This window comes from Centruroides vittatus, unplaced genomic scaffold (assembly GCF_030686945.1).
Source record: "Centruroides vittatus isolate TY-2023 unplaced genomic scaffold, ASM3068694v2 contig_941, whole genome shotgun sequence".
Classification (NCBI taxonomy): domain Eukaryota; kingdom Metazoa; phylum Arthropoda; class Arachnida; order Scorpiones; family Buthidae; genus Centruroides; species Centruroides vittatus.
In genome coordinates, this window is record NW_027122625.1 from 1570276 (window position 1) to 1597958 (window position 27683).

A 27683-nucleotide genomic window follows, 5' to 3' on the forward strand; every position below is an offset into this window, starting at 1 on the left:
TAGGCACGCAAGGCAAATGCCAGAGACCCAGATCTTGAAAACAATACAGCAATTTTATATTGCAATTTTATATCGTAATTTATATATAATTCTTAGCTACAGTTTGTCGTTATTAGATGGTAATGTTATATTATGTAGAGGGGCCCAATCTTCTGCGTTTAGACCCCCGGAACTTAATATACCACCGATCAGAAGATTAAAACTCGTTTCAGAGACGTATTTAAGGGCCACGTATGGCTCGAAAATTGCAAATTTCTCACCTCTGTTCAAGGAAAGTTTAATATTCATGAAAACATTTTCCTATTTTCTAAAATTATTTTATTGTTTGACGATCGTGTAATGTTGTATTAAAGAGATTAAAATTTGTACATTGAGAAATATCGATTTATTAGCAATTTTCATAAGATGAATTTACATCTCCTCGTTTCAAAATATGTTTATTTTTCTCCACAAATCCATAGTAAATTCGAAATCTTTATTATATTGCTTATAAATATTTTACATTGTTTTAGAAACGGCATAAACAATAACAATTGTTAACATAATCAACTGTATTACCCTATGACTGAATTTCTTCTGTGTGGACGGTTGTTTAATGACTTCTTATTTTTGTCACCGTGTTTCTATAGGGATTGGAAACTCATTTGACCTTCTATAGGCGAAAAGTAGACACAAAATAATACAAATAAAATTTTCTAGTTTTCTCATATACTTCAAAATAAACGGATTTTTCGTAACTATGCTCTTTGTTGATCCGATTTCCTAGGAGACACCGTGAAAGAAAATAAATAGAAACTCTATAGAGCTAGCAATGTCACCCGATGTCCGGATGGCCCAGCTGTTAAAGTGTAAACGTATTGCTCTGGGGGATCCGAGATCGAATCCAAACGGGTCAAAAACCACATGAATTTTCACGGTGATCTGTCTGGAAATTTAGGCCCTATCTTTCGTCCAGGGTCTTATCTGTCGGGCCTTTCTGCTAGGGCCTTATCTGTCGTGGGTTCAGCCAGGCCCATAACGGGCTTGTTAGAAAGGCCTTCTTAGTGTCCACGGGGAGGAAAAAGCAGAAAAAATAATGTCACCCTTCACAGAAGGGTGTGTCAATCATATTAAAATTCTATATTTTAATGCATTTTTTCTCTCAAACTTAGTTTGAAATCGTCTATACAGTTTCAGAAACATTGTTTTCTTCATTATTTAAGCTGTTACATTCATTGTTTTATTGTCTTCAGGATAATTTATCATGTATCAACTGGATAACTATATAGGCGTATCTTACTGTCATGAGTTACAGTATATAGATTCAAATGTCATTTGGATCCTTCACGCTTTGTAATGATAGTTTGAATTGAGATTCATCCATGTATTTTCCCCCATTGCAGTGGGCAACATAGATACCTCTCCAGACAGCAATAGACAATATACATGTACAGTACTTTTCTCAATATACAGTAGATAAGAATAGGTTTCAAGTGTCAGGTACATTTGAACAGGAGTGGCTTTCTGGTGTACCTGAACTGTCAATTTTTTCATCCACACGTTCAGGTGCGCCCTGGCAGGTACAGGTGCACCGGGTACACAGTACATGTGTACCCGGTTAAAATCTTAGACTTAAAATCCTACTTAATTCATACAGGATATAGTAAATCCTTGATGTAGTTAACAATTTCGACGGTTCTTCCTATTCACATATACAGTGAACTTTTAATAGCCAACCAGTTTCGAGTGGTTAAAACCTGAGGGTGCGGGTTCGCATCTCTCCAACGTGGCCACATGGAGTTTTCTGACTTTCTTCACGTATTTACCGCGAAGAAAAGTATAAAAGACCTTCCACTAAACCATTAATGACCTACTTGGCGGATCGCTCATGTATTGCATATTGCCATATCCCACCAAACCAATGAACTTTTGATTTAGTGAATAATTTGCCTTAGTCAGTTGAGGGTTTAATATATCGAAAGCTCATTGCACTGCACCTTAAATAACTTTATTTAATTATTTTAAAAATTTCAGTAGCTAATATTTCTTCTTAAAGGATTAATTTTAATGTGTTTTCTACATAAAAAAACACATAGAGGAATTGAAAACATATGTGTGTAATCTATGTATAAATTACTATTTTGTTCTTTTATTTTGCTAAAATGCATTATAATGACAGCAAACAGAAAGTCAAATAAAAAAAATTTTTTGATTTCTCTGATAATTTCAAATAAAAGAACATTTGGAGCCATGCTTTCATTGATCCGATTGCCCGGAGGAGGGAATATGCGAGAAAATAAATGGAAACATCAAGAACTGACATCAATAGAATCAGAAGATTGACAAAACTCTTTATGAGTACTTTTTACAGTAAATAACAAATGTGAAATTCTATCTCGTGTTTGGAATTCTAATTAAATAAATATTTTAATGAAATGTCAATAAAAATGTCAGTTTTCAATAAAAATATTCATGTAATTGGCATTCTTCCCAAATGTTTATTAATTGCTTTCGTTGGTTTTCAATTTGCTTCTTCGCATGATTTACCTCAAAACCATTAAATTTTTTTATATTCTTTTTTGGCCTATTTCCTATTGTGGTTACTAAAAGGGCCTTTTTAAAATTATACCTATTAAGGGTTTGGGAGGGCTCCAATGGATTGCGAGGGTTACACTAAAGTAGGTACTATACACTTAATTACAATTTACTTGATGGTAGAAGGGAGGCAAAACGAGCAAATTGTCTTGGGCCCGGAGGAGGTTGGGTCCCTATAAATGTGTGTTTTTTCGTTATACGGCCACCAATATGTATTTTGTTCTAGGTGCCCATCTACGTGGCCTTGGATGGTAGGCCTATATAAGTGCATCAGCCAGCCTGTTGCACGTTAAATTCTATAAAAATTAACGAAATTTTATTTTAAAAAATGAAAAACAAAAAATTCTCTAAATTTTTTAATATGTCAACAATATTTTCACGTCTAAAACATAAATATTAAACTTATTCTATAGATCTCTACGGCACGAGATCTCATTAATAAACGAAAGAATTAAACTTATAATTTAGTTATTATATTACAAAACTAAAACTATAAATCAAGTGAAACAATATATTAATATTGCGCTCGAAATACATTTCTAGAAAATATTTAAATCATTCAAACAATTATAATTTGATATTGAATTTTAAGATATGTAAATTTAATAATAAGAGTGAGAGAGAGATGGAAAAAGAGAGAGAGGAAGACGGGGAAAAGGAGAGATAGAGTATGAGAAAGTGCAAGAGAAAGAGGGGAAGGAGGGAGAGAGTGAGAGAGAGGAAGAGGAAAAGGGTACTAGAAAAAGGGGGAAGTGAGAGGAAGAAGGAGAAAAAGAAAGGGAGGAAAAAGGGAAAAAACAAAGGAAGAGATGATAGAAAGGAGATGGAGAAAGGAAAAGAGAGAATGAGGGACGGAAAAAGAAGTGAGAAAAAGAAGGAGAGGAAGAGAGGGAGGGAGGAGAGGAAAAGGGAAAGGGGAGGTGAGAGGCAGAAGAAGAGGGTGAAAGGTAAAGAGAGAGTAAGGGAGAGAAGGGAAAAAGAGAGAAAGGGGAAGCGAGAGGAAAAGAGAGTGAGGAAGGAAGAGAGAGAGAGAGAACGAAAGAATGAGGAGAAAATGTGTCTTAATTAACGAATAGTTTTAGGTAAAATTTTTTCAAATTTAATTGAGCTTCCTAAGTTGAAATAAAATGCAGAAAATGTATTCAACAAGACGCTAACAATATTAGAGCTGAGGAAATTTTCATTAATCCCTCAGGAAAGACGATAAAAGTGAAGCTGGTAACTAAATATTTATTGATTTATCAGGATTTTTTTAAAAAATACATATATATTAAATTATAAAACTACTCGGAACGATTACTTCATAATTATCAGCACCGATAAAAAATTACTTATTTTATTTAAAATTTGAAAATATTATTTCATTTCATTAATAGATTTTTGATTTTTAAAAAAAAAAATCTATTTCAGCAAAGATAATTTTTTTATTAAATTTAAATTAATTTTAAAAATTGAAAAATCAGAAAAAAATGTGTATAATTCAAATTCAATTTTTGATAAATAATTTATTAAATTTATAATAAAAATAAATGAGAAAAATGTGGTTTTGTAAGTAGAAATCAATTTTTTTTTATTGAAAGCATTAATTTTTGATATAAAAATATGTAAGGTGTCTAAATTACTTACATTTAAACTTATATCAATGATATTGAGTGTAAGGTATAAAGAATATGGAAGTACACCCTTAAAACTAATGACAAAACTAAGAAAAGAGCGAATGAAGGTAGTAAAAAACAGAGTTTTTAATTAAAAATATCAATTTTTTTATAGAAAAGTATGTAAGGTTTCTAAATTTATTTATATATAAACTTATATAAATGCCATTGAACGTAAGATGTGAAGAAAATGGAAGTACAACCTTAAAACTGAGGAATAAAACTGAAAACAGAGCAAACGAAGGTGGTAAAAATCTAGATCTTTTTTATTACATATATTAATTTTCTCGTATAAAAAAATATAAGGTGCCAAATTACTTACATTTAAACTTATATAAATGATATTGAATGTAAGGTGTAAAGAAAATGGAAGTACAACCTTCAAAATAAAAAAAAATAGTAAAAAAAAGCGAATGAAGATGGTAAAAAATAAAGTACCATTAACCGTATAGATAGTCTTGTAGAAAAGGTTGGTTTTCTTCAAGTTTCTTCTGTTCTTCACATTTCTGAGTACCAGAAAATCCTTTTTAGATGCTGAACTAACGACAACTTCTAATGGACTACTGCACTATTTCCTATAGAACAGATTGGACGGTTATTGAACTAAAAATATTTCTATTTGGTACCTTATTGTAGAAAAAGAAAGAAAGAAGAAATTATTAAGCTAACAATATTATTTAATATTTAACAAGTTTCCTCTTCAGCAACACTTCAAAACTATAAATAGTTTAAGTTCTCAGTTACGTCTTGAATAAAACATTTATCACAATGCCACATAACCAGAAAAACACTTAAAGTAACATTCAATATATTTTAAAAACATCCTCTTCTCCTTCCCCTTTTTTTTCTTCTTTTTTTTTATAAACCTTCGATAAGGGGGAAGGATCTTGTAGAAACTCACGTATTTCAATTGAATGCCTTACATTAGAACTATGTAAAAGTTAGTCCAGTGTGATTGCCTCTAGTTATTTTGGCAATTTTTACGAATTATGTCCTCTCGTAGGGAGTTATATAAATTTTTAACAGTTTCTTATAGTCACGTGTAAATTTTTGTATATATATATATATATATATATATACATATATTACAATTTTAGATAAATTTTATGGTGTATTTGTAGATCTCGATAGAGAAAAATGTTGTTGGAAAGTTGCCTGAAGGATTAAAAAAAGCAAAAGTATATAAGAAAAAAAAAACATACTCAAATACTTTTCTGATTTTAGTTCTTTCAGATTTTTTTTTCTTTTTTCCTTCCCTTACTTTGATACTATTCTATAATTTACATTCTCACAGATCTTTGTTGATTATTTTAAAAATTGATACCATTCGAAATCTTTAAATTTAGAAGTTTTAAGTTATAAATTTCGATTTTTTCCCCCTTCTTATATATAATATACAAACTTCTATTTTTGATTTTTTTTAAGGCAGAAGAAAAATACGAAAGAAAAAACGAGAATGCAGAAATTTCAACTCCCATCTGATAGAACAAATCCTTTAAAAAAAATATAAAATAAAATTTTAAATGGAATATATATATATATATATATAACTTAAAATTTTATATTAATTTCAAGTAAATTGTAATAATTTTTTTAAAATAAAAAGTAATTTAAATATTTACCAAACGAGCAAGGAAAAAAAAATTGTTTTGAAATGTTTTTATCTCTTCAGGAGCAATATTAATTAAAAAAATTTAAAATTAAATAATTATAAATATAAAATTGTCAAATAAATTTTTATATTATTTTTATTTATTTATTTATTTATTTAAAAAAAGTTATTTTTTTTAAATTTAACATTACTTAAAATAAAATTTTAAATTAAATTAATATTCAGAAAAACACTTTAAATATTTAATTTTAAGGAATGAATATTTATACTTTTACATTTCAGTATTTACCTATAACACTTTAAATTTATATGTATATATATACGTATAAATAAAACATTAAATTATTCTATAAATATTAGATTATAAATTTAAATATACCTTAATTAAACGCCTTAATAAATTATTAAATATTCCTATAAAAGGGGGAGAATACTCTTGTAAAAAATCCAGGAAATTCTTTAAAAGAATAATTTAATTGTAGCTAAGAAGGGGAGATAATTCGCAACATTTACCAATTAGTCTACAGGCGTGTGGTGTGCATTCGTTACACACTTTTCAATCTTCATATTAGTCATCAGCACACATGAAAAAAGAAAATTCTTTTTTTTTCCTTTATTTTATTTTATTTTTCTAGCTAAAGCCGCAAAATACTGTCACATAATCAATAAAAGAGAAACGTCTTAAAATTTTCAAAAGTGATTTATCATCCACAATCCCTTATCACTAGGATGGTGCAATTTCTTATGATTGTACATTAACAATAGAATTCTAAAAAATAAAATATTACAGTATAAAAATTCAGTGAGATCGCAATACTTAGAATTTTCCTTCTTTTTATTTTTGATTTTCCTCCTCTCTAAAAATGGCTGCAGTAATTGAAAACTAGTGCCATTGACTGTGTGCAGTTCGGTGGAAACTTATCAATTATTTCTGATATATTATGGCGTAGAAGTGTGTTGAAAATTCTTTATGTCAGGTATTAAATTTTAATAATGTTCGAATAATTATCGTGGTCACGTACGTAATATTGAAATTTTTATGTTTTCATTTCTAAATCCCTCCTCACTTTGGTAGAGATGAGAATTGTTGTTGTTGTTGTTGTTGTTGTTGTTTTCTCCTATTGATGCGCTTATAATTAAATTTTTTTGATATTTAAATGAATTATTTTCCTATTCAGATGAAAATTTGCTTATCAATAATTACAATTAACATAAATTTTTAATAAATAATTTAATATACAAAGTGTCTTCTAATAATATTAATATTTATCCTTTTCTCCGTTAATAAGATACATTTACAAATTGAATTGAATAAAATCATTTTCCTATTATTTATTTATTTATTTATTTTTTAATTTTCTTAAGTAAAATCAATTTTTTATTACTCATTTTTTGGTTTATATTAAATCTTTTATAACGTGTAATAAATTAAAATATTGTAAGAAAATTAATACATTAAATTAGAATATATTCTTGCCAATTTTTTTATTTATACAGATAATCTTTTAGAAAAAAAAATCCTACATATTCAGAAGAACAATCATAAAAATTTTTATTATAGGGAACTTTTATGTAGAGACTTATACAGTGTAAATCGGGTAATGCGCGTTATAAATTCAAGCGCATGCAGGGGGGTTAGACCAATCGAAAACGTCATATAAGATTTTTCCGTTCGATCGTTAGATTCCGGAGACACAAATAAAAAAAAAATAATAATAATAAAGAGGAAAAAACTTTGTCGCTTTTGTTATTCTCATTGGCTGAATGCGTAGGAAATGTGCGGAACAGGAGCAATAGCTGAAAAGAACCAATGAGCAGAACGAAAGACTACAAATTTTTGCTTGATTCCACTTCCGGTTCTAATGATTAAAAACCTCCCCCTAAAAAAATTTATATTATCACTTTTTGATTGATCTTATCTGTGTTACAAGCTCATAAATTTATGGCATGCATTTCACATTCATTGTATTATTCTAATAGAATATCACAACTCGTAATTTTTTATCTTTTTTATTTTTTGTGCTTTTTACGCTGTTATTTAACAGGTAGGATAATTTAAAAATGGCCTTTTATGACCTTGAAACATCGAGAAATACAAAAAATTTGGTTTTTTTCCCTTTACATGTGTATTTTGTGTTCTTATGTGGGGGCGCGATTATGTCCACCCGATAAGCTCAATAACTCCCGTGCCGTTTGTCAAAAATTTCTGAAATCTTGCAGATTAGTTCGTGTATTAGGGAGAAATGTTTCCAAAAATTTTTAGGAAAATCGGATTATTAGTTCGGGAGATATGGCCCCATTCTCTTAACATCTCCCGATCCTTAAAGGTAATGGTAGTAATTATTAGGAATGAGAACAACGTTGCTAGCTTTTTTTTAACGTAGATATTCGATTCTACTGTTTTCTAATCGGAAAAAAATTATAAATTAAAAATCTTTGCCAGAATAAATTATAAATCCATTCATCAATTCGCTTCCTTAGACATAACACGATGTAATTTTATAGTTTTAAAAGTTAAATATCTTTTTTAAAAAGGAGGAAAAGTATTAATACTTAAATTAAAAACGAAGAGAATAAATTGACTGTTATGACAGAAAAGGAATAAATCTACGACAAGATAAGTCAATCATGATTATTTAATATTCTTTAAAAAGAGTAGAAAATGTTAAATCGCTTGATACGATAGCTAGAGTTAAGTCAAAGGGATTAGTTAGATGTCAACGTTTGTTCCTGGCGCGACTTGAATTAATCAGAGTTATAATCTAACCAAGTTATTATAAGTTCTAGAAAATCTTGAAGTCAGACAATTATTTTCTAAGAGAAAAATCTTCTGACGTTAATATCTAGGACATTGTATCCAATCGATATCGGTTTTATAATATATTGATGCAAGTTTTCTTATTAAAGGTAATTTAATCAGAAAACTTTCTATTCTTCTTGCTCTTCTTCTTGTTCTTCTACTTAAAATAATCTAGGAAATTGTGATGTGTTGCACGTGCTTTTTTTTTCTTTTTTTATATTATTCTTATGATTTTTTCATAAATCACTAAATTAATTTCGTTTCTTACATACATTTATTAATGCTATTCTGTATTATTTATTTGAAAATTCATGTTTTACATCAAGGTATACAATTTATCACGTTAATTATAGTTAAATGTTTCGATAAGATTAAAAATATAAGTAATGTTACCCTATTTCTGATACTTTATACATTTTCCAGCAGTTTTCTATTATTATTATTTTTTCTTCTTCTTCTTCTTGAGGAAAATTTACTTCTAATGCTTTTTTTCCTCTATATTTCTTGAGAATACTTAATTAAATTTAATACGTATCACTTACTAAATATTTATATAAAAACTTAATCGAGTGTAATTAATTAAGAGTTAATTATTATTCATTATCTAAACTATATTATTATTATTTTAAGGGATAGAGCCTGCTCAAGTGTCTAGGCTCTGGAGGGTCAAGAGATGAGGAAGAGGAAGATCCTAGTAGAATATTGAACAGGGGTAGAGACTACTCAAGGGTCTAGGCTGAAGAAAGGAAGAGAATAAAGGCAACACATAAATTTCTCGAACTGTTTATTTAATATTAATAATATAATTTATAACAGCCTCCATTGTAGGATAAACGTAAACGTGCATAGTGACTTTCTGATCAAATGTCTAGCGTAATTTCGACTTAATAATATTTTAATTTACTAATTTCATGGATTATAATCATAATTATTTTATTAATTTTGTTTAATTAACGAGTAAACTAAAGTAAAGAAGAAATTAAGTTAAATAAAATTCTACTTTATTGCGGGTTATATAACGTATTATGAGGTAAATGTACAATATAAATAGAAACAAATAATAATTATAAATAATTAGAAAAAAGTAAAGAAGAATTTAAAAATTTTCATTTATTTTTATTGTTTTTTTTCAACCTAACATCGTTGTAAACCGTATTGGATATTGCTGAATTTTGCTATAAATCTACATTAATTTATATAAAATTTAGAAGACAATCGATATTTATAGAAACATTTTCTTAATTTTGTTTTCTTTCCTGTCACACAATGTTTTATTGTCTGCGTTTGAATATAATTTATGTACTTAGAAAAGAAAATAATGCTGTTTGAAGTCAATGAACAAGAGATAAATTGAATAAAATAAACATATACAAACAAATATCTTTCTATTATAATAAAAGATTTCTATTATATAAAACTTAACTGCAATAAAATATATACATATATATATATATATACATTATATATATATATATACTGCTGTATATCTCGTATATTCTATTATTATAAACAGGAAAAATTGCTTGTAGATGGAATAATTATTTATAGTATCAGCTGCTCGAGCATCTTCACAAAGCGTAATAACTATGAGTCACCTTGCTTTTATCGATTTATTTCTAAATTATTATTATTAATTCGAAATTAATAATTGAAAATAAAGAAATAAAATTAATTAAAATAAAGTATGAGTTTATTTTAATAGAATTTTAAACGTTTTCGTGTTCTAGCCTTTATTTTAATTCGTTTATTTGAAGAGAATGAAGTCGATTTTTAAAGCTTTATTTTTTTAACATTTAATTTGAATCAAATCGTATAGTTATAAAATTCTGCTTATTTATTGATTTTTCTCCGTAAACATCTTTACGAAATTTTCTTGAATATATTCCTCATTATTTATCTGTCTTTATAAAAATCTTCATCAAGTGCTTCTGAATAAACGTGATTAAGAATAACATTTTAGATTTTAAGCAGTTTATATATTTTTTCATACGTTCAGGCACTATAAGAGGATTATTCTGCATATATTCCTCATTAAAGGTGATTATTTATCTGTTTTCTCTATAAAAATCTTCATCAAATGTTCCTGGATAAACCTGATTAAGGCTAACATTCCTTAGGGTGTAAGCAGTTTATATATTATTGTATATAATCAAATACACTATAAAAATTTATTACGTATATTCCTCCTTAATATTTATAATATATTTCACTATTTTAACCATTTATAGATGAATAAATTTTAATATAAAACTCATAAAATTCATCTGATAACACTAAAAAAAAAATAACGGTTATTATTAGAGAATATCTGATTAAAGTTTATATACTTTCAGTAAGAGTTAAAGAATGGCTTTGAGCACTTTCAAAGCTTATCTAAATAAATACACTAAACATAAAGTACTTTAAAAAGATAACAGAAATAACAAGACTAATTTAAAATATTTATCTTTTAAACTTAATTTAGCATGTTTATTAACAGCAGTAACTTTTACAGTATTTAATAAATGAATACAATTTTACTGTGAAGATTTTCGTTAATTCAAATTTGTGGTATTTCAATTTAATGGTTTAGTTTCTCTCTCTCTCTCTCTCTACCTTTTAAATAAGAGAAAAGATTTATAATTTAATTATTTTCTGATGTAAAGATTTAAAAGAAAAACACTTAGTGATAATATTAACAACAAGAAAAGAAGTTTTTTTTCCTCTTCTTCTCTTCTTTCCTCACTCCTTCTTACTTCACCAATAGGAAAAATCCTCCCCAAAAAATCAGGGGAAGAAATTTTTTTAATTTTAATTTGATTAAACTTTTGAATAGAAATTAATTAAAGAAAGAAAATGTTTTTATTGTTTAATCAACTCTGAAGCAATCAAATATGCATTAATAATTGGAATTTGTTAATATAGTCTGGAAGAAAAAATGTATTTTTGTAGATATCTGACTAGATAAATGAGATATGAAATTAATGACATTTTTCTAAACACACACACAAAACTATCTCGAATTTAACTAGGAACACGCAGAGAAAGAATAAAATAAAGAAGGGGAAAAAACTAATAATTTTGTAAATTTTCCATTTTATTATTTTATTAAATTGAAGTAAATTAAAGATAAATTTACTCGAGTTTTTTTTCCACGTAGAAAGTATTTTTTAAGTGGTTAACTTCGATGACGTTTAAACATGCCGAAATGTCAATTTAACTTTAGTTAATTTGTAAAGTAGTTAAGTGAATTTTTATCCATTATAAACGATTAATATTGTTGTAGACAGAATTTCTCTATAGATCTATATATATATAATTTCTTACTTTGTATTGGAAAAATAAAATACTACAAAAGAAGTTGATATATCTGGCAGAAGCAATAGGGTTTTACAATTTTCTGGATATGTACCAGAGCACCGGTTTGCCAAACTGCTCTACAAGCAAATAAAATCTACAAGATCAACTTTCATTTCAATCGTTTCTCGTTGTCATAGTTACAAGGCATTTTTACTAGATTTTCGACCCCATTTTTATTACAAATCATCTATCAAGTAATAATTTTTGTAAATAATTCAAAATATATTTTATATTTCTTCCTAGTTATTTATATCAAACGTGTACCGGTACATCTGTCTATCTGATAATCCAGTATGATGTATGAAATTTATCTTTCATTTTTAAATATTAAATCTTCCTTAAAACGAGCGATAATTATTACGAAATCGTCACAATGCCTGCAGTTTTTAATCTCATTTTTAATTCGTTTAATTTAATATATGCTCTCCATCTCAATTACTGTATTGCTCCTGTACATCATACTTTTCCTAACAGCAACAGAGTCATGCGGTCATCAGCGTAATTCCGTTTAGGGGAAAATTTTTAAAATGAAATCACGTGGCTTCTGGTCTAGACCGGAAGTTTATGTATAGTTAATTGGGGTAGGCTACCCTAAGCTTTCCATATCTGGTCTCGACTATCATCTATCTAATTTATTTATAATTCATCTATCTGTTCTCCGTTCTCGAGATTAATCGGAGAACGGAGGACAGACGAACAGACAGCTCACAGTGAGAATTTATCGGTCTACAATATCTTCAAATTGCAGCCCAATAAAGAATAAATAAATAAACAATTTTTTAAACGTTTATAAATTTTGTAAAGAATTTATTTTTCTTAAATGTAAACAAAGAATTAAATTATTATCAAAACAACAGTTTAAGCCAGAACTTAAATATATAATTTTGTATTTTTTTTTAAATTACATTAAAATTATATACTTTATTCAGCAAGTGTAAAGTAAAGTAAATAAATAAATAAATAAATATATATATATAATTTTTTCGTCATGAAAGTTTGACAAATTACAAGGCATTATGTAATTTTCTGGTGAAATTATCTAGCAAAATCGATGAGTAAAAAGATAAAAAAAACCCGCAATTTTTGACTGTAAATTAAACTTTATTTTCAGTTTAAAAAATTATAAAAATAAAATATAAACTTAGCATAATTTTTAACGTTTCGACCATTAGAAACGGCAGTTTAAAATAAAAAAAAAGAATTTTTTTTAAATATATATAAAGGAGTAAACTGATGAAGCAAGTAACTGATAATTTTTGATGTTTACTTTTCAGCTTCCACTTGGGAATTAACATTTTCATGTATGTATAGAACTTTCCTATAATAAATTACTGTGAAAGCCGTTTGTGTCAAGTGGTATAGAATACTGATATGTAATGTTTAAGGGTTGGAAGTAGAGGTACGATATTTACCGAGTGGACTTGAAATTTTGATACTGTTTGAACTCGAATGTTTTACTTATACAGTACTGCCAAGAGTACTTTTGAAACCGGTCACAAATCATTATATAATATCCCAAGAGACTGACTGTTATTACTGTGAAAGGTTATTCGGATTGCAAAGTTGCAATGTTATAATAATAAGTAACATCCAGGGCTATTTAACTTTTGAGAAAATGGCTCTTCTTATGATGATGTTATTCTGTTTTCCATCCCCCTCCTTCCATCCCCTTACTCGTTATTCATACATATATATATTTTTTTTTCCTATGAAGTATTACTCTGTTTATAAGTAATGCTTTTGTATGGGGGTGCTTCTGCTGCAAGGATCGGAAATTAAGTCATAAAGAATATTTATTAAGTTTTTTTATTTTTGTTATTTATTAGTATGTTTTTAAAACTTAATTTCGATTAAACAGAAATGAAAATTAAAGTTATTTATTATTAATTCATAATGTAAGCTTGTGAGATTGCTTTCTTTATGTGTTTGTGTTTAATTTAATGCGCATCCCCGTGAGAAAGAGCACTAATTTATATTCATCTTCACTAGAAAAGGTTCTGTTTTTCTTTTAAAATATATGTATTTTATTTAATTTTATTCTCAGCAAGACGTTTTATCACTGCCAAAGTATAATCATCATCATCAGCAACAGCAGCAGCATCGTCTATTAAAAAAAATGGTTGAAAATAGAGGATTTTGCATCACGTAAGAAAAGTTAAATTTAAATCTTTATTTTAACGAAAAAATAGGAAAAATTGGGTTAAATTTAAATTAAAATAGCAGAAAAAAACGTAATGGATTAATTGAATTTTTCTCCTCATCCTCAGCAGCAGCATCTATTTAAAAGAATGGAAAATAATAGGGGTTTATTTCGCATCACATAAGAAAAATTAAATTTAAATTTCAATTTTTACAAAAAAAAGAACAACAATTGGGTTAAATTTAAATTAAAATAGCATAAAAAAAGGAAAACTTAATTGAATTTTCCTCCTCCTCATCATCATCATCAGTAGCATCATCCTTAAAAAAGTTGGAGTTAATTTCGCATCATATAAGAAAAAATGAATTTAAATCTCGATTTTCACGAAAAAAACAGTAAAAATTGATTAAAATTTAAATTTAAATAGCAGGAAAAAAGGAAAACTTTTAATTGAATTTTCAACACAAATCCTACACGAAAATTATTTATCCTTTAGGAAAAATATAAACAGTTAGTTTGTAGCGAATAATAATAATGCAGTAATTCTTATTTCCGATCGATAAAATTGGATTTATTATCAAGAATATTATCATTATGTAAGCGAACAAAGAAAGTTGTTATCAATAAAAATACCTTTAGAAAATATTGGAATAATTTAATATCGAGTTTATATTATACAGGATAAATCTAAAAGCGAGAAGATAGTTCTTAAGTAATCAATAAACCAAGCCTTAAAAACGAACAATAACTAAGAGAAAACTGAAGGACTAAGAGGAAATGGAAAGGAAAGATAACTGAAAAATGGACTGTGTACTTAACAAAGCATAATAGAAAAAAAATATCGAGTGTTATAAAAAGAGATACGGATAAAAATATCACTATTATACACTGAATATGACAAATATTCACCTTTTTTATTCTATAAATAAAGTTGTAAATATTACAATACTTTTTCCATAGGTTTACAAGCCACCAAAACTTGACAACACCGCTTCATCAATACCATAGAATAATAGTTTATACACACACCACACATGGAAGATAATTTATTACACTAAATATATATATAAATATCTGTTTTATTTAATGTAAAACGGTAGAAATAGTTGTAAATTATACGCTCCTACATAAATAAATATTGATATTTTCCATATGTAAATTACCAACGGTGGCAATGAATATGTAATAAATATTAAATATTCTTTTTTTTTCGGTCGAACAATAAATGTTTTTTAAATCATCATTTATTATAGAAGTTGGAAGAGGAAGAAAAAAAATTACAATTTTTCAAATCTAAACTCTGTGTAGCCACATAGCGAAGAATAATACTCTGTTTTTCGTCGAATACATTCTTTGGACTTAACTTTGCAACTCTTATTTATCGTAAGAAGAAGAGAAATGAATTCAGCCGGAAACAGAAGAAGTCTATTGTATTTCCAACTCTCGGGAATACAACATTTTTCAACATTACAGCCCTTACATTGACTGCGCAGCAACATCAAACACACCAGAGTGTTTTGTGATTAAAGAACGGAAAGATAGTTATAAATATTAATTTGATTTATTTCCTTTTTAACTTATGAATATTTTCTAATACATTTTCCCCTACTTTTCCTATATTTTAAAATCTACTTTTATAATTTGAATCTTTAAAAAGTAGAAATAAAAATATTTATATATTTATTCTTTAAAATTGCCGTGTGATACGTGATTTTTAAACTTTCTGAAGCGTAAAAATTTATAAAATATACAAATATATTAAATATTACGTTCATATTATTATATTTTATAAATCACCTCCCCGTTTAAAAATTATTTAAATCGGTTTAATAAATTTTTATTCGGGTGCGCGTTATAGTCCGATTTTTGACGATACGATGATTTAACGTGTTAAAAATTGAAAAAAATTATAAGTTTTATATGATTTTTATCTCATACAATTTATATTATATTGTAATAATTAATAATATAATCTTGCATTTTATATTACTTTATTAAAAAACCGATTAAAAGATGCATTTATATGCGAATAATGTACTAAGGTTTGTTAAATGTTAATACACTTTTTTAACTTAATTTCTGATTTAATATTTAAATTTATAGTAAAATATACATTTTATATTACTTTTTATGGTAAAAAATAAACAATAAGCATAATTTTCTTGGATTCTAAACCATATAAATGCAATATTCTGAAGAAAGAGATGGTGTAAGAACTGTCACTAGAGATTTTTACTGCAGCAGGAGACGTTATCGATGAGAGTGTTTTATGGCATCAAACTTTGAGATGGTTAAAAGGATAAGTTTAACGTCAAACCTTCTATAACCATTGTACAGAAGATATCATTATAGTTAGATACTTATTGATTTATAGTATCAAAAGTAATCTACAACAAAAATCAATGAAGTAGCAAATAAGTTTAAATTTATAACCACTTTAAAGCGTTATATCGGGGTTTATTCTTGTATTAAACTGCGCCGAAACACAAGTCTTCCTTTCGAAGATTTATACGGATATTTCAATGGTAAAATATATTTATAATAATATTCTGAATATATATATATATATATATATATAAAATGGCGACGTTTCCTTTTTACTACTTTAAATAGTTCATGGGGCCTCATATATTCAAGTGGCCATATGCCAAACAATAGAAAATGGCACACGAACATAGACCATAAATCGTATCCTAAAGTGTTGTAGGAAGCTGGTGGACACTTTTACACACGCTTGCTGTTCCTCCTCCTCCTACACGGAAAATCGATATGCCATGTAACAGATTTAACAAATCCCCTGTTGTATCGTCTACGTAGATTAGTTTAAGGATTAAGGGATTAATAATGGATTATATCATTCCTATCATCTACATTAATTCTTACACAAATCGTCGTGTCTTTACACCCAAATTCTTCAGTCCAGATGGGGAGTATCGATTTATCCATTTGTTCTATTTGTTTACTATTTATCAAGATTTCTTTTACTTCAATATTCTTTAAGATAAAGACTTAAATCTTAAATTTATGCTTAAAAAATTTTAATGACGATCATGGTAATGATGATGTTACGGGAGCTAAATTTCAACTGGAGCATGGCTTGTGCTCTTCTAATGATGGTTTTTTGGGCAAAATTAATTTTCTACGGCTTTATATTTTATGAATTTATCATCAATTTTATTTATCACAGCTTAGTAAAAACGTATACATCATCATCATCAATGTGAGGCGTATGCGTTATAATATTCAAAATATTTTTGCATAAAAATTAGTCTATTTTCTTAAAATTATGGAACATTAATTAGAAAATATATAATTAGAAGTAATTATTTATTAAATATGAAGATGATGATAGCGGTGGTGCAGGTGTCATTAATCACCTTCATCAGATGGTGCTTAGAGCATTGCATCATCTTCAAATTATCATTACTAAAGGCACTAAAAATCATGTAAGTTATTATAACTTATATTATATTATATGTGTTATATAAGTTATAATTTATAATTTTTATCGGGCTCTCGTTCTCTAAGCTCGATCGGGTCTCGATTTTCATCCATACTCTATTCTCGAAATTACTGAAGAACAGACAGACAGACGGACGCCAGTGGAAATTTATAGGTCTACGAGTAAAAATTATTATCGCATCGTCACAATGCCGAGCAGTTATTTTTAATGTATTTAATTTAAAATATATGCTCTCAATTTCAAATTATTAGTGTCTCGCCCCTGTAAATCATACTTTTCCTGATAACAACATAGTCGTGTAACTATGCAACTCCGTGCTGGAGAAAATTTTTGAATTAAAATCACATGACGTATATAGTTAATCGGGGGCCTCCTGCTCCTAACTTTTCCCTATCTGGTTTCGAATTTCATCTAGCTAATTCATTTATAATTCATCTAATCTATTCTCCATTCTTTAATGAAGAACAGTAGGAATTTATTTTACAGCTTTTCAAATCGCAGCCCAATAAAGTTGTATTTTTAGTAAACTTGTAAGGACCCTAGCAACAAAATAAAGGGAGGGAGAATATAAGAATTCACCTGTAGATACAGTATACAAAGGTATCCATTGATTTATTAAGAGACTTGTGTTTTCTTTTCTATCTGTCTTAGAAGTAATTGCAACCTTGATAAAACTCTCATTAGTTTCCGACAACATGAAAAGTGCTAATGGTTGCCAGGTATTTCATCAATTCAAAGAACAATACCCTCTCCCTATTCAGACTTGTGTTTACATTGGTGCAGTGATTTGTAATAAAGTAAAAGGAGTTTTCATACACTCCACCATATAAAATTACAATTACAACAAATCCCATTGATGCTTTATGTACTGATAATAAATAACTCGTTGGGGGATTTTCTAATCCCTGACGTGTAATATCATTTATGTGTATAATTCAGTTCTCATAGTTAATGTTGTAATTTGACAGAAACATTTTGAAATTTTACAACACCTTCACTAAATGCTGATGCATTTACCTGATTACATAGATTCTGATGACTTTGTAAGTCCTAAATATAACGATAATAATAATAATTAAACTTGATTAATTAGCTCAACTTGTTAAATGCTTAACGTTTAACCTGCGAACGGAGGCCACTGGCTGGAATGGCGGTTACTTGGCATGCATTCCGGATATAAATGCTTTTTGGGGGAAAAATTTAGAGGTGGCCGTCATTCGGAGGTTATTTTGTACGTCCTAAAAAAAACATTTCCCGAAAAAACGTCTGTGATTTAGAGGTGTCCGTCATTCGGTGGTTAGGCTGACGTTTTCTATCTCATTTCTAAAATTTCCATTTAATTTAACCGTTCTTAAAATTTAAATTAAAAAAAATAAATAAATTTCTAAACAAAATCGTTAAGTGAAACAATTTTCAAATTTTCTACATTTAAATTTAATTGTTATTTCAACATTTACAAACAAAATTAAGCATGAAAGGAAGAAAAGTGCATACAATTGCTAATAATTAACACCGAGGAAACTTTGTTATACGCATTTTATTCATTTATTTTTATCCAGAAAAATCGAATTAGTTTCAGTAAATTATGTATTATGTGTCGTAAATGTTAAATTGATGCAAATTAAATTAAATCTGTTGAATTATATAACAGAATTACGTTAGGCAGAATAGGTTGAGTGAATTAGTCTAGGTTTGATCATGTAGAAAGTGTTGTCATATATGATAGATGGGGTTGAGCTGCACTAAGGAGATAGAATGCTAGATTATATACTATTCTGATCATATAAGTGATACTATATTGGATTAAGAGAGTAAAGCAATGCCGCTATACTATACATTATACTGATAACAGTAAAAAATGATGTATGCCAAAGTGTTAATTGATAAATTCCAAAACTTATATACATTTATCTTCCTCTTTTCTGTTTCTAACCTTGCTATTCTTATCCTAAGCTATGCTTATGCATTGTATCGCCTCGAATCGACCAATCCCGTTTTAAAACAGAATTTCAGGAAGAAAATTGGGTAAAAACACATAAAACAAAGAGGAAATTCTATAAGATTTTCACTGTATACAGATTTATAAAGGGTAGTGAACACCCGAATTTAAGATGTATCTCGAATATAAGATGCACAGCAATTTAAGTTGAAAGACACTTGAAAATGCAGTCTATGGTTTAAATTAATATAATATAATTTATTAGAAATAATATTTTTATATTCATATTTATATATGAGTAATTTATATAGCAAAATATTAATTTCATCCATTTAATTACTACTTAAAGTAATTTAATAATATTTATTTAAATGATTCCTTTTTTAAACCTAAATATTAAGTGGCTTTATTAATATAAGGTAAATATAAAATTATATTATAAATTAATTATTTAATCTGATGAATATATAATAAGAGAAACGTTTATAATAAATTATTAATTAATATAAATATAGTATCAAGATTAAATTTTACATATTATATGTCGTTTTTACTATAAATAAGCCGATTATAAATAATAAATAGCTATAATTCATATATTAGTTTATTTTATATATGTTTTAGTATTTTTAATTAAATTGAATAAAATTAAATGTAAAGGAAGTGAATTTAGGTATAGTTTAAGCGAAGAACTAGAAGGAGAAGGAGAAAAAGGAGGAAGAGTAGGAAGAGGAAGAGAAGATGAGGAAAAGTAGGAGAAGAAAGTGGAGGAGGAGAAATAAGAGAAGAAGAAGGGAGGATAAGTAGTAGGAGTAAGAATAGGAGAAGACGAAAGAAGAGAAAAAAGAAAAAGAAATAGTAAAAATGAGAATATTTGAAGCGCCATAATATTTGCGTATAAACGACAAAATTTGCATATTTTAAATGTTTAATCTTCTCAGAAATAAAAGTTTATAATTAAAATGTAATATTCTGTTTATATAACGGTTATATTTTACAAATCTTCCTTAAGCTATTTATATTTGCAGAGATAATATCAAGGCAAATATACATAATTTTGTTTTTTGTAGGCAAAGAAACGAACGAAACCAGCTTTCATTATGTAGAGTGAGTCCACTTGTAAATACAGAAATGAATATATTAATGTATATAACAAGATATTTATAGTTAAACAAGGGAGAAGAGAGAGAGAGAGAGAGGATGAGATAAAAAGGGAAAGGAGTAAGTAGATTAGTTGTGATTAGGTAATATGTGGTTACATTTGCTGAAGTGGATGGAAATGGTGGATTAACTTTATCTAAAGATGGTTTAAGTAGAGGAAGTGGAGTGCTAGATTAGTTTTTATTGGAAAGAAGTGAGGAAGTTGTAAGTTATATTGAAGAGGCGTTTTTATGGGAGTGAGAGAAGGACACTTGGGATTTCACTTCTTACTTTGGAAGAAAACCTCAAGGGCTTATTGAGAATTTATGTAAGAATTTAAGTTTTTCTTTATAATCTTTCAAATTGAATGATTTATTAATTCGTTACACACAGTTAAGACAATTGGAAGTAGGCGTTTTGCTATTGGTTAATTACGAAATCACGTGATTTTTAAAAAATATCTCACACGTCTCCATTATTTTTGCTTTTATACATATTATTATTATTACATTGAAAATAATGTATATAAAGTTGGAATTAATTTAGTTTATTGCTCGTTATGAAGTATATAATTAAGTAATGCTGAGTTAAATAAAAATCTTGTTACCAGATTAACCTTTAATTAACAAAATTACTTTGATGTACAGTAAATTCGTCGGTTGTTTACTAGAATTTCTTACATAAATGAGACGATAAACATTATTTTAATTTTTTTAATTGTCAAATTCTTCGATACAAGAGCTTAGAAACTACTTGAAAGTATGAAAAATTTCTCAAGATGAAGAACAAATTTTGGGCTGCAATTAAAAAATTTGTGGATATATAAATTTCTACTGTCATCCGTCTGCCTGTCTGGCCTTTCACGTGATTTAAATTCAAAAATTTCGCCCAGAATGAAGTTACATAGATGACCGGCACGACTCTGTTGCTATCAGGAAAAGTATGATGTACAGAGGAAAGACACCACTAATTTGAGATGGAGAGCATATATTTTAAATTAATTAATAATATGATTAAAAACTGTAGCTCGGCATTTTGACATCGTCACGATGCCGAGCTTAAATTTTATTGCAACATCGTCACAATAAAATATTTGCTCGTTTAAGTTAATTTATTGGCAGAACGTGAATAATAATTATTTATCTTTAAGAAAATACTCCTGAATATCACGTGACGTGGCCCTAATTGCCAGTAATCCAGACAGAATGATCATCTTCGATTCGGAATAAGTCTAGTTTGGCCATCATGTGACTGATTACGTGTCAGGCGCCAGTCAGAAAGAATCATTTCCTAACGACTCAGCAGCTTTCCTTTCCACAATGTATCCCCATTTATAGATGGTCAGTGAACACGTGGAAGCTTTAAACACATAACTCTACAATAAACACGTGTCAAAAGTTGTTCCATACGTATAAAGAATTTCCATTACAAGACTCTTAGACGTGAAGTTTCTTCTTATTTATCGTTCGTGAAATTTATTCATGGATACGTAAACTTAACAGAAAGAAAGTAAAGAAATAAAGGAAACTGTTTTTTTTCCTCCCCTTTATTTTTTTTTAAGTTACAAGTTGTCTGTCCTTCAGGACACGATTTAATCTGTTCCTCTTTCAACGTGTCACTCAAATTGATTCTTTCATTTCGTGTATTTTCGATTGGTTGAAACATATCATTTGTTTCTTTCCACCTCAAGAATAGCTTTAAGAAAAGTAATTTAAAAGAACTGTGAAAAGATACGCTCGGTAGTGGTGATCCACTTGTTGTGAAATAGGTATCAGAGGAATACCACTGGCTGCATCTACTTTCTCATTTTGTATTGATATTAAAGAATTTTACAGGGAAAATAAAGTGGAAAAAAACTTTATTTTTTGCTAAATCAAACTACCCTTTCTCCCTATTATTAATATAATTTACTAATGGAACGTACTGTCCATTTTTCCGCAATTTTTTTTTGTTAATTAAAGTATCTTTTATACGATTTTTTTCGTCTGAAATGAGAGTTTAAAAGTTTTCTTAATTAAATTCTTATTCTCGCTGTTTTACAAAAGAAGAAAAGTATGGCGCTCGGTTAAAAAATGACCCCCCTCTAATATTTTTATATTTTTAGACTGAAAAACATCGAGAAATGCATAGAAATTTGAGGGGGTTTTTTGTATGTATGGATGCTTGTGGGTGTGAAGGGTCCGATACCACTCGAGATATGATACGTGACTACGTGACCCTCTTGATTTTAAATCACCAAAATTTAATGGTATTATTATTATTGCTCTTAATACAGAAACCTACGTGCAAAATTTCAGAAATTTTTGACAAAAGGCACAGGAATTACAGAGCTTCGAACTGAGTAAACGAAATTGTATCCCCACACACACACACTAACATTTATACATACAGAAAATCCTTCAATTTTTTTGTTTTTCGACTCGGGGAGCCTTGAATTGTGCAAAAAAAATTTTGGGGATTTTTTCTGTGTATGGATATTAGTATTGGAGGGCACAATTTTATTCATCCCACTTCGAAGCTTAATAACTCCTATGCCTTTGGTCCAAAATTTCTAAAATTTTGCAGGGAGGTTTCTGTATTAGGGGTATTGATACCATTAAGTTTTGGTGGTTTAAGGTCGAAGGGAAGGGGAAATAGAGGGGATGGCGTTTCGTATCTTTAGTGGTGTCGGACGTAACGAAAATTAAATTTAAGCTCGAAATTAAGCTATTTTATAATAATAATTAACAAAATAAAAAGATTTTAAAGTAAAGTCTCGTAACAGATGGCACCACGCACAATTTTTACCTTTTTGCCGGGAAAGTTACGCAACTCGTTGCTGGATTTTCTTTTCAACAGAAACAAATTCTTCTAAATGATTAATTTGACTTTTTAGCAGTATTTTTTATTTAAATTAAATAAAATTTTGTATTAACAAACAATAAAACAACTTATAACGTTAATAATTTTTAAAATTTTATAAAATATTTAATCATTAAACTCTATTTTTTCCGTCCTTTAAAGCAACAACAGCAAGAAGAAGATAAGGTTGCAGAAATCAGCAACTTCAACGATTGAAATTGCTTCTATACCCCGTTTAACTTTGATTAAAGTATAGTTAAAAGTTTAAATCACGATTTAACTTGTATTTATTCTGATTAAATTTATCTGCCTCAAAGGTTTAGCACGATTATCAAAGAAACAGTAAAGTTATAAAGAAGATTTCAGATAAGAACATCGTTACATCGTTAATTACACACTTTGATTGATTGGGTTACTTGTAGGATGGTAACTATGGCAACAAAGTTGTCCATAAATGACCAAAATACTGTTCTGACGTAGATGTGCACTCTCTGACATCAGCCATGTTCGACAAGGTCGATGTCAGAGAAGTACACAGTTTGTTTAACATAATCTTTACTCTTATTTATAGTTTACCATTTAAGTCTTTGGTGATTTGTAGATGCAATTTACTTAGAAAATTGAATTGCAAAATTTAATAATTTATAATATTTATAAAGTTTAATTTTCTGCTATTCACTTTATCTATGAATCAAAAGTGAAATTTCTCGTAATTTTACCCACTATACTCTTATAAAGTTGGTGGGAAATCGGAGTCAAAATTGATGAATTAGCTTATATAATTAAGTATAAAAATTTGATAGATGAGATAAAATTAATTCTTAAACAGATAAAGATGCTTTAACAATGAAGAAACTATTAACAAAGTTTTCCTGTAATTTTTGTGTTTTTCCTCTCTTTGTTGTCTGTAATTTTCTACAACTTGCAAAACTAAACCCCGAAAAATTAATTGATAAAAATCGATTTAATCTCCTGATATTTTATCCCCAGAAGAAGATTTAATATAGAAAAAAAAGAGAGAGAAGATTGAAAGAGGGGGGAAGAAAAATTTTCTCTTACGTCGAAACACTACTTTAAAATAAAAATAAGACAAAAAAAATGTCAAAATTTCACAATTTTTAGCAGATAGAAGAGAAGAAAAAAAGGTAAAACAATATCTATAAAGCGAAATGACATAAGAGAAAAACAGGAGAGATGCTACCGGATGAGGAGGATGAGTTGGAGAATTCTAAAGTAAATTGATGATAACTACGACTTCATTTTACGTTTTTCTTCTATAATAAGATGATATTTAAGATAAATATACAAAATATATTTTGTAATATATACGTTTGTTCGATCGATTTAAAGATATTTTGGATGCTCCATACCGAGTTACGTAGAAATCAATTAGATTTACTGGAGTTATGTTGCCTCAGGCAAAATGGAATTGAAAAATTTGAAGATCCTCCAAAGAAGTGCTTTTAAAAGGATATAGAGTTGTCTCACAACAGATGATGATCTAAAAAAAAGATTTTTATGAAAGAAATTTTATAAAATCACGTTAAAATCGTTTAAAGTTACAGTTTATTTAAAGAGTTTAAAACAAAAGCTCAACTTTTCTTTCGATTTTTTAAAAGGAATTTTGGTGTTATAAAAGAACATTTAGTTACATAAAACAATGCTTTAACGTAATAAATTTATAATGCAACTTTCTTCGGTGTTGTTTTTCATGAGAATTATGTTCTAGAATTTGTTTCTGGAACAACATCCGACAGGGAAAAAATGTTATGCAATTTCCTGCTTTAAACATTTATGACTGATACTAATAACAATTTATACGTTGAACTATTGCTTTAGGCTATTTACGACAGGTTTTCATGTAGTTTGTTTTATCAGTTTTAGCTTTTCTTAGTACACGAAAAACGATCCTTTCTGCTTTCTTCAACCCTAGCCACCTGTGTTTTCTCTTGTGCTTTTCTGGTCTAGCTGCAGACAATCGATGGCATCAAATGATTCTATTGAATGAAATTTGGGTAAAACTTCGATAAAATACATATATTTAACTACTTTCCGAATGCAACGTGTTATTTATTGTAATTTTTTCATGTTTATTTCCAGGTTATGTGAGGTTTGTAACTAGATATCGAAGGAGGAAACAATGTATGTGTTACATGGAAGCTGTAAGTATATATATAAAAAAGTCAAGATTTGTTTTAGTTCTCTGCAATTTTTTGATAAAAATAAGAAATTGCACTTGTCTTTCCTTTATACTTGACATATTTATGCACTACATGTCATTATTTATTAAGAATTTTTTCATTCAAAACAGAGAATCACATACAGAAACCATTACATAGAGAGAGACGTATAAACTTTAATGTACAGTACATTCTTATAGAGTCCAAAAAAAACAAATACTATAAGTTAAAAAATATCAGGATTTTCCTTTAATAAGGCATATGCAACCGAATAAATGATCTAAGTCTTGTTAATTATACAATAAACACGTAATATCAGCAAAAACATTAAGCAGATATCAATATCGGAAACAATGGCGAACAGATTGTAATATGCCCCATACGATAAGGATAATTATGAGCAAAAGTTTGTATAAATATATTCTGATGATGTTATTCTAAATATTATTATAGATAAAAGTACTTAATGGTTTCTTTTCTACGAATTTATTCTTTAGCAGAACATTAACCGTATCTACTTCAGATAGATAAATTGCCTGGAGATATCTCACACATAAGTTAAACCCTTATAATAATGTTTACTTTACTTACTTGTAACCTATATCAATAAATTGCTGTACAAATATCACACCATCGATCTATATTATCTGTATTATACTTTCTTTCTCTACCAGCCCATTAAATTTCTTAAATTTTGATTTTTTCGCAAGTGTAGATGCGTGTTATATACAATAACGCGTATTATTTTTTGTTTATCACAAACAAAATTAAGTTAAAATTTTTTTAATGTTATGCCCCTGTTTTTAAATTATATTTAAACGTTATTAAAGATTTTTAACGACGCGAAATTAATATTTTACGTTTATTTTTAAGTGCGCATTATATGCGATTTTTTGCGAAAAATGTTTATAATTTCCTACACTTTAGAAGAAACTTTTAAATATAATATTTAGAAGAGAAAATTGTTCATTTTTTATGCAAAAAATACTCAAACGTAAAGAATTTAATTAATATTTTCTTTTATAAAAAAAGAACAAAGTGTAAGCTCTTCAGATTTCCCTCCGCTGAAGGAGGATAACCTTAATAAAACTTTTCTTTAAAAAAAAATTATATATAATAATTCACGTAAGTAAAGTACAAAAATAAGTTTTTAGAAATGTAAAAAGGGGAAGGAGAAAAAATATATATATAAGAAAATAAGCCGTAAGAAAAATTCTTGAAACAATATTAATGAAGAAGATCAAAGAAAGATTCTATTATCCATTTCTGAATCGTTTCCTGAAAAGAATGAAGATTAACAATTTAAATTAAATCAAAATTCAACTTCAAAAAATACGATTTTCATAAGATGGAGTGAGAATTTAGAAAAGGAAAAAAATAGACAAAAATTTAAGGTAGAGTTCTCTCTCTCTCTCAAAAAAAATAAAATAAATAAAAATAAAAAAAAGTTCAACTTTCACAAAACAAAAGTGCAAGTTTTACAGGCAGTCACTTTGGATTTTTTTCTATTTTTTATTTTTTTCCACAGGGGAAAGTCTATTTAAAGAAAACTGTTGTTTATGGCATCTACTATACCTGCGATTGGAAAAGATGGGGGCAAAATGAAGTAAAATCTTTTATCTTCTATCTCATCACGAAAATAAATCTTCTACTCTTGCTAAAACTTTCGTAAGAAGTATCACCTCTCCTCTTCTTATTTTTTTTTTCTTTTTGCTCGCCATCTCTTTAATGTCCTGTATATAATGCTGCATAAATGTTTCTAATTAAACAAAAAAATACATACAAAATTTTAAAATTTTACTATTTAAAAGCATAAAAGATATAATAATAAACGATCAACAAATTAGAATTTTTATTTTTTAAATGCTTATTTGTTTCCAGTGGAGAAGAGGAGGAAGAGGAGGATGAGGAAGAAGGGAAAAAACTAAATTAGATTTTTGTATGTAAATAAAACTATTGGTGAAAACTATAAGAATTTTAAGAAAAAACATAAAAAGATG

At 27.8% G+C, this 27683-nt stretch overlaps 1 protein-coding gene across 1 annotated transcript; it reads left to right on the forward strand.

Annotated features, from left to right (window-relative positions):
- Positions 1-3244: 3244 nt before the first annotated feature.
- On the forward strand, positions 3245-27616 carry LOC136984945 (octapeptide-repeat protein T2-like). The gene is made up of 3 exons (XM_067282090.1): positions 3245-3521; positions 20147-20273; positions 27565-27616. The coding sequence occupies exons 1-3, from the start codon at positions 3245-3247 to the stop codon at positions 27614-27616; spliced, it is 456 nt and encodes a 151-aa protein (XP_067138191.1).
- Positions 27617-27683: the final 67 nt, after the last annotated feature.